We start from the raw sequence: 11,306 nt of genomic DNA, 5'->3' as shown, positions 1-11,306 counted from the left end.
CCCGGTCCGCCAGGGGGCGCTGCGCCGGGCAGGCGGGGGCGGGGCTGCGGGCAGGCCGCGCGCAGGCGCAGCGCTGCCCCCCGGCGGCGGCGGCGCGCGTCCCCTGCCGCAAGGGCCGCCGGTCCGTCGGCGGCGCGGGGGCGGGCGGGCGGCCCGGGCCCGGACATAAGATGGCGGCGGCGTTGCTGGGGCGGCGGCGGCGGCGGTTGCGGCTGTCGCGGAGCGCGGGCGGTGCGCGGCTCTGCCCGGGCTCGCAGGGCGGATAGAGCGGGGCCGGCGCGGCGGAGCGGGGCCGCCATGGGCTCCCAGGTGCTGCAGATCCTGCGCCAGGGCGTGTGGGCGGCGCTGAGCGGCGGCTGGTACCAGGACCCGCACCAGGGCGCGGGGGTCAACGCGCTGCACCTCTACCTGTGGCTCTTCCTGCTCGGCTTCCCCTTCACCCTGTACATGGTGAGCGCAGCCCCGGCCTGTGCCGGGGGTCGGCCGGGCCTTGCGGGGCCCGGAGTGGGGGGGAGGGCCGGGAGGGGCCGCCGCGCGCGCGCCCCCTGCCCGCGGCGCGGCCCCGCGAGCGGCCCCGGGCCCTGCGGCCGGGCCCCCGCTCCGCTGCGGGCGGGCCCGGGCCCCGCGGTCGGGGCTGCGGCGTTTCGGGAGCGCCCACCCGTTACTGAGAATCTCTGGGTGGGCGCTCTCGGGGCGCGGCGGGGCTCTAGGCGCTGGCACTTTGCCTTCGTTTTTCTGTTTACTTTCCTACAAAATTGAAAATACCTCTGGCAGCTTCCGCTGCTGATCATCTGGTAGGTCAGTAAAAAGCAGTTTCTACAGGAGGTGTCAGATTTAACCAGTGTTTCTGGCTGGCAGCAGTATCAGTTTCTGACTTTTGAGTCTGATGGAGGGATGTGGTTCCATAACCTAGAAGTTTTATTTGGATGTAGCGTGGTGTGCTGGCTGGCAGTGTATGTGGATAGCGTGTTAGCGACAAGAAGTTAGTCTGGTTTTTTTTGTTTGTGTCCAGATTTCAGTGTACTTGGTTTGCAAGAGTTCCTGTCCTATATATCTTTGTACATTCAATCGAAGCTGTTAAAATACTAACCTTTAAACCTGGAAACTTTCTTGACATTTGGACTTGGGAACACACAGAGGAAGGTGTGATTAGTTACAAGAAAAGGGGGCGGTTTCCTGTTGACCAGTATTTTTTTGCCCTGTGTAAGCTGTGTTTAACTTATGAAATGCTAATAGTTTACTTTGTTTTTTTCAGTAGAGAAATGTGATCATAATAGTGTGTTTTGACCAGTTTTGTGCATGAGGTAGAAAATCATTTGCAAGATTGCCAGATGCTGTGACAACGTAAAGTAGAAGTTGCCTTGTGAAAATTTAGTTAGTGATTGAAATGTTGGAGATAAAATCATATGCAAGTGCAGTTGCAGAAGTTGAGAGCTCTGAGGTCAGGCCTTTGCTTTGTTTAAAAGCAGTTTGTAGGGCTGCAGTATGAGACACTTCATACTAAGAAATAGCTAATGTGGGAAAGGAGGTTACAACTCTGGTTTTTAATTCATACTACAGTGTCTTGGAAAAGGCAGCTCTAATGCTTTTTATTTGAAAACTTCTGGGCTCCTGGTAGTGAAACTAAAGGCTGAGACAAATTGCATTTAAGATGAAGTTACATGAGAACAGCTAGATAAAACTTAACTAAGCAGATACTTTGTATGAGAACTATGAATCTATCTATTGAAAGTTCTGCAGAATATGGGAAGAGGAGGCACCTTTTGGTTTCAAATACAGCTTTACAATTTTTTTCGAAAAGTACTGCTTTTCTTTTTTGACAGAGCAGTCTATTTAATTAGTACTGCCTTGCTGAGAAGGATGAATACACCTGTGGGGACAACTGTATCCTGCATGTACAGGAGACTTTTGATAGGGTACTAATCTATATTACACATAGTCTATTGACAAATGGTAAATCTGGACCAACATTTGACTCTCCTGCTGCTCTTAAAGCAGTAGGTAAGCTTCAGTTACCTGTACAATGGGGAAAACTTCAGTGTTGCTTAAGCACTTTTTCCTGTGTAAAGGGAAAAGACAGACAGCAGTAAGCTGCTTTGGGTTTTGTTGAGGTCAGGGAAATTCTCTTGCTTCATGGCTCTGGACAAGTTAAAGATGCAACAAGTGCCAACTTCCCTGAGAATAAGTAGGGAGATTAGTCACAAGTTAAAGGAGATTGAATCATATTTGGCTGTTTTCCCTCTTTCCACCCTCTACAGTTTAAGTGTTGTCTAGACATAAACTAAACAGGCAGAACTGTGTTGGTCAGCTTAGCTCTTTAGCATCTCTTAAGCTCTTTTTCAGATAAAAAGCAATAAGAGTTGCAGTGCTGTTTGACATACATAAATAAGCAGAACTTGCTTAAAAAGTCTTAGGTAATTGTAATCTGAATTCTGAGCATGGCTCACTGGTGTGTAGGAGGGAGTTTCTAAGCTAGCTTCAAGTGACTTGTTGCTGGCAGACAACCCTGTGTGTTTCAAAAATCAAGGTATATAGAAAAACAGACTACTGACAGGTTTTATGTTACTTATAAAACTTTCCTATGTAAAGAATTGCAAGATCATAGCATTGCTTTATGCATTGGATGAGCAATAACTAGTTTTTTCTAAGTTGTTTTATGGCAACGAAGACAGAAGTATCCCCTAAGAACTTTGCTTGCAGCTGACTCTCAAGGCTGAATGCATTTAGCAGTAGGCTAATCACTTTTTTTCCCCCAGATGTTATTTAGCATCCAACAGGAATGCAGTATGGGAATTTAGGTGCACTTACTGCTTTAAGACTTGGTTTAGTGCACCCAACATTACTACTCTTTTTTTCTGTGCATTTGTTTTGTTAATCTGGTATTTTCAGAATGGAATCTGGTAATGGTTGTGGTCAGCAAGTGATACCATAAATATGTGTGTTCCTTTGTGTGTGTATGCCCGTGCTGTTAGGGTTGATGGATTTAATGTGTGGTACAAACCTACTGAAAAAATTAGCATTAGAATTCAATGACTAGCCTTTAGTCCTTGGTCCCTCATCTGCTTTCTGAGCTTAAGCGCATGCAAGTGAATGTTGTACCTGTGTGAAGATGACAGATGTATACCTAAATGTACCTATTTTGCCAATCTGGATACTTCTTCTTGTGTATTTATACACTTAAACTGCTCTTGTTGAAAATGGGGCAAAAATAGATGTGTAGATAATGAAGGAACTGGGGTCTGGAGCAAGATATGCCCGCTTTAGGGAAGCTGCTTGAACCTCTGTTCTTGGATTTGTGGCTTGGCAGTACATGTACAAAAATTCTACTTTCTAGACTAGTTAAATCTATCCTGTTTGCGTATTTGTATTCAGTAACAGACTCAACTGTGTTTATTGATGTGCCTTTCTGTTGCATGAGCTGATCCCTGCTTTTACTCTAGTGCAGAATTGAAATTGGGAGAGGAAAGTGTGCTTTCTCTATGGGGAAGCTGTCCAATCACTTTGTAAAATCTAGTGGTAAGAGTTGAAAAAAATACCCTGAATGCAGAGGCCAGTGTTACGCATCAGTGTTGCAGGGGGGAGGGGAAAGAGAGGAGGCTGCCAAAGTGCTTCCCCTAGTCGGAATGCTGTTTCAGCCCCACCACGTGCGCATGAGGGGGTGAAGTCTTGGCTCTGGCACTTGTGGAATTCTGCCAGTGACTGAAGAGGAGCCAGGACTGTACCTTGCTTGGGGTGATGGGCTCATATGTACCTACGGAACTTGTCTGTCAAAGTCGAGCTCGTTTAGACAACAGTTCATTTAATTTCCTGACTTGTATACATAGTTATAGAAGTAGGTCATATAAATGTAGCTTCACATGGAAGTTTTTGCCACTGAAGTTTCTGAAATATGTCCTGTTTCTTAAACTAAGATTTTAAGTAACTGAAATTCAATCTGTGATAGCAATCCCATGTATGCCATGTTGTTCTAAGATGCTTCTAGTTTCTTGGCTACTCAAGTTTTGGTTGTAGGCTTTGAGATTTCAGTCAAAAGCTAGATAACTTGCAGCTGGACTTTCTTCCAGATGACGGCAGTTCTTAAGGGCTCTGATTGTCCATAAATGAGAGCTGGGGACAAAACTATGTTTGTTGTTTCATGGTCTTTCCTTTTTCTAGTAAAATTATTTCTATAAAATACTGGGTTGAAAACATACGTACTTCTAAGTCTTTTTACAAGATGACATCTTAATGTGTAGTTGATAACACTTTCATGCAGGGATTTGCAGCCTGGTTTGATTTTTGAAAACTTAGCTGTTGGAAATACTCATAGCAATGCATTTCTTTTTTGAAAATAATCTGGAATTTTTGTTATATCTGTAGGGCCTAGCTAAAGCTAGGAAATTAGGTAATCAGATTAGGTAGGATCCATATAGTGTTAGTTTCCTCATACGGATGTTGTACAGTCTATGATCAATGAAGTTTCCTCTGGTTCCTGGCACATTCCAGTGTACTGGAAACATTCAAGATACAGTGACCTTCTGTAATTTGAATAGAAATATTTTAGTGCTGTAACTGCTGGTAAGAACTTTCTTTTCTATTTTGACCATTGGAATCTAGGAGTGCTTAAACCTTGTTCTACCTACTCCTTTAGAAAAGGTGTGTTGTGATACAAGTGAGCTAATTTAACAGCCAAGGTGTTTCAGAAGAGATTAGTCCTCCTTACCTATGCATTCCTGTATCTTACCTTTGTCTGTATATATATCTTGCATTTAATAAGTTGACTTGAAAGATTCAAATTTGGACAGTAACTTGTGGAAAAGGTGGTAGAAAATCAGTGTCCCTTCCCTCTGCCCCCCATATTTGACAGGATTACTTAGCGTCCCTTTAAGATTCAGGGAAATAATTTTGAGTAGGAGTTTATCTAATAGTTGGGTTTGTTCAGTCATTAGATAACTGAAGTTTTCAACAGAACATAATTAAAAGTACACAGTTTTTATACTGTTCTGTGTAGCACTTTATATTGTACAAGATTTTCAGTTGTGATGAATGCTGTGGAGTATGTTTTCTTTTGGTGCTAATGCAAGCAAGTAGAAGTGTGCCAGTAAAAAGGCATGTTCTCTGAAATGCTGTTGAGGCTGTAGCCTTGTGGCCAACTGGTGACTACTGACAAGCTCTAGCCTGAGAGTTTGTGTGCTGGGCTCATTTTAAATGCTTTAGTATTTGAAATTATTTTGATATTGCTAAGATGTAATATATTGGGAAATTGATATGACTTAGATTTGTGTTCCAGTCTTGAAGGCCTTAGGTCTTAGGAAGCTGGTGAAAAACATGTCTCTCCTCGAATGTGGTAAAATGCTGAGCACAGTTGGAAATGGTAATCTCACTTTAACTTACTTTGTTTTGTGGGGAGAAGACCCCAAATTTATGTTGAGTACTTCTAAGTTTGGCTAAGTAAAACAAAAGTTGCAAATGATTTATTTTAGGCTGCAGTAAGTTTCCTCTTGAGGCTCTACTGCAGACAAATTGCCGGTACCATGGGTAGCAGTGCTGCACCACAGCATGATAGTTGACATCAAGTGTGTTCATATGGCAGACTAAGCTAGCTAAAATGCCTTCTCGTTCCAGAATATATGCCCTATTCTGAGATGAGCAGCTACTACAAATATCAAGAAGGAAAGGTAGTCAGTTACCTTAGCTTTTTAAAAAAATTTCTGCAATCCTGTGAAAACAGGATGTGATGAAAAAGTTTGAATTCCTTGCTAGGTTTGCTGCAAGCTACACGAGGTGTTTTGGCTTTTGTCTCGTGTTTACTCTTAAAGCTTTCCTTTGAAAAACCGGATGTGTAAATTTTGAAAGATAAACTGGATATAATATGACCTCACTGCTGACAGAGTAGAGGGGAAAAATTGATGAGCTCTTTAGACAGAAAAGTTACAGGCATGTTTTTTAAATAGTAACTGTAGCTTTTGTTACCTGGCCTTAGTCTGACTCTTCTGGCAATGACTTCTGAACACTGGGTATTGTAAAGGAGAGGAAGGTTCAAACCATATGTGATTGGTGCAGACTGCCTAGCAGGTACAGGAAGCTCGTGAGTTTTTCCAAAGTTAACAGGCTGGCCCTTGCCTGCAGGGAACTGACTGTAAAGTTTTTGGAAGTAGAAGCACCTAATTGCTTGAGGAAGCTATTGTAACATGGCTTCAGGGATTGTAGGGATGCCATATCATTGTGGATCCCGTTTGCTTATTGATGCTGGTTTTAAGTAGCTTGGTTTCTTCCTTAGTTGATGCCTGGTGAGTGAATCTCTCTTTATCATGGTGTTATGCAGATCAGCATGCAAAATGAAACTTAGCAAATTTAAGCTTACTTTGCCTTGCCTACTTCAAATGTTATAGTCAGTGTTGACTTAATTGGTTTTGGAGGAAAAGGTAGGTGTTGATGATGGTTGTCAGACTTGACTTGCTTTGGAGGAATACCTTGCTAGGTTACGAAGAGTCATCATGGTGATAAAGTTCTAGGGACATCTTGAAGAGTCAGAAGGGGAAAATGAGTAGAGAAAAAGAAAAGGAGGCCTCTCTCTTCAGCACATGTGACTAGGTTAAGTCCCTTAAAATTGTTTGGCTGACTACTGTGGTTAGGTTGTGCTACTTAAATTCAGGAGAATAATTTTAAGTAGGAGATTGTTACATTGCATAATGTTACACTATGTTGTCAGCCAATCAATTTTAAATGACTCACAATGTTTCTATGCACTGGTTAGAGAGGCATCGCTGTCTTCTTCTCTGATTATTGTTTTGACTCTGCAAGATATTCCTGGGACTTTTTTATCAATGATGACTCTTCTCTTCCCATGGTCTCTCTAGGGAGGTATGAAAATGAGCTGGAATTGTCCTTCAGCCATGAGGTCTAAAAAGACAATTCAAACTGGATATCAGATGTTTAATTCTGATTGTCATATGTCTGTATGTATTTTTGTATTTTGGAGGTATATCTCAAACTATACCATGAGCAGGGTAAAGGATAGTGGTGCAGTGAAATACTTCAGAACCTAAACTTCTGTTGTTTTCATAAAAGAAATTGTCTGTTTTTGGATGAATACTGAGACAATACTCATTTTGTTTAGTCACTGTCTAGGGTAATGGCAAAATTTAAAAACACAAATAAAGTATGTTTTAGAGGGATGAAAGCACTGAAGTGAAATCTGAAGTTTAACCAGTACTTTGAACACTTCTGAGTGGCTGTCAGGCTGGACTTCATCAATATCTATTGCTGAAGTGATTGATCTCTAAAAGCCTTATTTACCTCTGGAGGAGTTGCATGGCAACTCTTAACTTAGACTGGAATTTCAAATGTTGAATTCAGGACTGAGGGTTTTTTATTTTATGTGGCTTCTGGCTGCTTTTCATGCAGATGAAAAATTTTCTTCAGAACATGCATTGGCTACCTTTCCATGGGCATACAATGATCTAGCACAAATCTTTGCTGCCTGTGGTCTTGCAGGTTGCGTTCTACTGCGCAGTGTGTGAGTCACACATGTAAGCAGCCTCTTTATGTATGCAAGTAGGAAACAGTTTGGCTTGTGTGACTGATCAGTGTCTTTTCATGCAGCAGTAGCTGTTGGAAGCTGACAAGCGAAGTCAAAACACCAGTGTTTGGTATCTAAGGAGGTTTTCTCCTATCCAGCCATGCTGTCAAACTTGTATCAAGTTTTTCTGAAATGGACTTGGTGCTGTGTACTAGCCCTGAAATAAGATCTCACCCCATGCTTGGTTGATTTTTCATGTGCTTAAAATCTTCCCATCTAATTCTAAGTTTCCTAGTCTAAGTCTTGCATTTCAGAAACATGGAAGAAGAGAATGAGAGTTGAACTTGGTTCTCAAGCTTCAGTCAAACAAGTTTATTTAGCACAATGCTGTGGTGATTTAGTATCTTTGGTAGCCCAACTGTTTCTGTTTTGTGTTGCAAGACTTAACATTTTTCACACAAAGACTGGCTGTAGGTGGTGTAGCTTTCAGAATGATCATCTTTATGAAACAAACTGTTAAAATCTAGATAGTGTTCTTATGGATATTGAACCTGGTGTTCATTAACTTTTTCTTACTCTTTTTTTGAAAGGCTCTTCCTTCTTCCATGATGATAGTAGCTGTCTACTGCCCAGTGATAGCAGCTCTCTTTATCGTTTTGAAGATGGTGAATTACCGTTTGCACAGGGCACTGGATGAGGGAGAAATTGTGGAGAGGAATGCCAGTGAGCATATGGACAGAGGTGCAAAAGCAGAACAAAGCAATGTTTCAGCCAAGAGGAAAGACAGCAATGGGCCCAGGTAAGTTGTCTGCTGATGTTTGCATCCTGCTTCAAATGACTAACAGTCCTGTTTTCATCAGCTGTGTAACTGGAATGGGGATTGAGATTAAACACTGAGGAATATAGATACAGATTTCTGTAGTTCTGAAAGACAATTTTAAGTCTGGCCTTGAAAAGCAGATTTATTTATATATTAGGTTTGAAATGATGGATTCACAATAGTTTCCTAGTTCCTCTCCCAGAGGAATTCAAGAACAATATTGAATATGCTGGAAACAATATAATGGAAAATGTGAGCCTATTAGGTCACTGAATGCTTAATGAACATAATTAGTACAAGTAATCTTATTTCAGTAGTAGATGTAATATAAAAAGTCCAGCTGTCAGAGACCACATACTACATGCTAATTCTCTAATCACTGGGGGTGTGTCTCATTTGGTTTCAATTTCAGTGTTGCAAAAACAGGAGTCAGATACAATGTTTGACTCCAGTCATAGTCTTTTTAAGGAGAATGCTGATCTGTGAATTTGGAAATTCTGGAATTGCTCTGCTCAGTAATGAAGATAATGATTCTGAAGTACTGTCAATAGGAGGTAATTCCTTTCCAGAGATCTCCTTTGTAGCCGGCATATAAAAAACACCAGAGGTTTTTCTCCTCTGACAGACTGTTTGGAGAATGAAGAGCAAACGATGACTCATCAGCAAGGCCAGCTTAACCAGTTTGATCAGACTGTGGATGTGTTACGAGCTCTAGTATCAAAGCCTGTGCCTGCCTTAGATAATTGAGGCCATCTAAAAGTTAAATTGTATGAAATAAATCAACCTTGAGTTGTTAGCTTTTAGAGATGACCTATCTCTTGTCTCTGAGTTTCCGGTACTAGTGGCCATGAGTAGTTTTCAAAGTGAGGTGTTTGGTATGCTGTCCTGACTCTTAAAAGGTTGTGTGTCTTACTGAGGAAATGTACTTGAAAGAAGCCTCTTGAGTCTGTTTATTGTGATGCTTTTAAAGAAAGGAAGTGTTAAACTGCTGCCCTTTAAAATGCTAAGCCTAGAAGTAAAACGACTTTCCCGTGTATATGTGGGGTAGCTTCTCATGTCCTAGGTTCTTGTGTGTCTTCTCTCAGCTCAGGTATTGGCAAAAACGGTGTCTTAGATTCCTCTGAAGCTGATACACAGTAACTTCTATCAATCTTTTATAAACCTGACCCTTTTTCCATGATGTGTTTGGCAACTGAGGCTGCTGATTTTAATTGTGACTCTGTTTAGATCACCCTATACCTTACTAAAATGGTACTCTGAGGTATTTTGGCAGATTGCTTTCCTAATTGTGTCTTAATGCTTACTCTGATTAATAAAATTCATGGAAGTAAACTAGTGGTCTGTTCTTTCTCATGCAACCTTGGTAATGCATATTTTAGGTGTGACCTTTAGGTGTTTAGTCTGAGCGGTTTTTGGTGGGGTTTTTCTTTTTGTAGGGTATTTTTGCCAGGTAGCTTTTGCTTCCAAAACAGGGGCCCAAAGTTGGTAAGGGAATTTCTACTAGTGTTGTGAATTATTTCTGGATGTTTCAGTTCTGTTTTGTCTAGGGAGCAGTTGACATGGGACGAGGTACTTCATTAAGTATTGTGAGCTCAGAAGTAGAGGTTAGTTTGATGCTGTGTGTCCTGCTTGCCAACTAAAGTTTCATTAACTTTTATATGATCCTTGTTCCCACTTTCAGGTCTCTTAACTAGAACTGGGAACAAGGTCAATGCAGAAATTACGGAGTTACTTTTTGGTAAGTGGGATGTACAGTATATACTAATCTTTGCCTGGAAGCTTACAAGAACTCTGGGGTAGCATTCAAAACAGTAGATGGGATGTAGAATGAGTGTTTAATATTGAGCTGTAACCCTCTTAGTAAGTTAAATTGGAACACTAATGAAAACCCAAACCTGTCTGGAAAGAGAATGTGTGTGTGTGTGTAGGGTTTTCTGATTTTTAAGCTCTACTTCCCTAATACAAGGTGGATATAGGGGAGATCTGAGCAGAGATACTATCTTAAATATTTGCATAATCAGAATATTGGTTTTGATAGCTTAGCCTACAGCATGTGATACCAAATAAATACACACATAGTATAGTTTGCAAAGCCATCCTAGAGTTTTTACTCTGCCACATATGCACTCACAGAGACCACTTTAGATACAAATCTTAGTACATTTGCAGGATTAAGTAGTGGTTGTGTTCAGGATTCTGTTTAACTTCTAAGAACTGCTGGGCTTTTTTTTCTGAAGATTTTTATCCTCAAAGTGATGCTTCCAGGTATCTAACAAATTATGTGCTATCATTTGTAAGCTTGCTTATCATTTGTAAGCTCATTCAGTTAACCTTTGTTTGTGGATGGGGGTTACTTTCCATGAAACTTTGGCATGTTTATGCAAAGAACAATTTACCGTTCCTTTAGAAGTGCCTTGGTTATTTTTTTTTGCTGTCCTCTTTCTAAAGCTGAAATTCTCTAGTTAATGTTTTTGAAAGAAAGTCTTAATTTAGAGAAAGGAATGTGAGTTGCTGTTTTCATACTTCAGGTGTTAGTATAGTAATGTTTGTGTGAGGTTTCATGAAAGCAAGTAGAGGGAATATATGCTTCTGGTCTTGTAGAAAAACAGAAGAAGCAGTACAAGCATGATCTTTGGGTATTAGTGGACCCACATAAATAATTTAAAATGCTTAAGTCAATCCTCATTTTGGATATATGAATATGGCTTCTTGTCAGTGGCTGTTATGATTCGAAGTATCATAAAGTGTTCACCTGGTGACACTGCTGTTCCTTATCCTCATCAGCATGGGAGACCTGTAATAATGATGCTTCATAAATTTCATGTTTACTTCTACCAAGTAAAGCTAGTAGCTGGAGAATGTTGCATCTTTGAAGTATTTACAGTCTAGTTAAATATGAGCAAGAAAAATAAAATTTTAAAAAGGTGATGTCTAAAACTGTTGCCTTGCCTTTGCTATTTATTCTCCTTGCAGTTTTCTGTGGCT

At 41.1% G+C, this 11,306-nt stretch overlaps 1 protein-coding gene across 18 annotated transcripts in view; it reads left to right on the top strand.

The window, feature by feature from the left end:
* Nucleotides 1–251: 251 nt before the first annotated feature.
* PCNX1 (pecanex 1) overlaps nucleotides 252–11,306 on the top strand; it is an 84,286-nt gene continuing 73,231 nt past the window's right edge. For 13 of the 18 annotated variants that reach the window (XM_086894092.1, XM_086894098.1, XM_086894091.1 and 10 more), the window contains exons 1-2: nucleotides 252–450; nucleotides 8,092–8,300. In XM_086894092.1, the coding sequence (XP_086750218.1) occupies nucleotides 298–450; nucleotides 8,092–8,300 (362 nt within the window). In that variant the 5' untranslated portion in view covers nucleotides 252–297. Of the gene's footprint in view, nucleotides 451–576; nucleotides 795–8,091; nucleotides 8,301–10,002; nucleotides 10,060–11,306 lie in introns of those variants that run through there. The other 5 variants (XM_086894095.1, XM_086894094.1, XM_086894085.1 and 2 more) reach the window with 2 other exon arrangements.

Source organism: Cyanistes caeruleus, chromosome 6 (genome assembly GCF_971803275.1).
Source record: "Cyanistes caeruleus chromosome 6, bCyaCae1.hap1.1, whole genome shotgun sequence".
Lineage (NCBI taxonomy): Eukaryota > Metazoa > Chordata > Aves > Passeriformes > Paridae > Cyanistes > Cyanistes caeruleus.
Note: the sequence above shows the minus strand (reverse complement) of the source record. Positions and strands in the feature narration are given on the sequence as shown.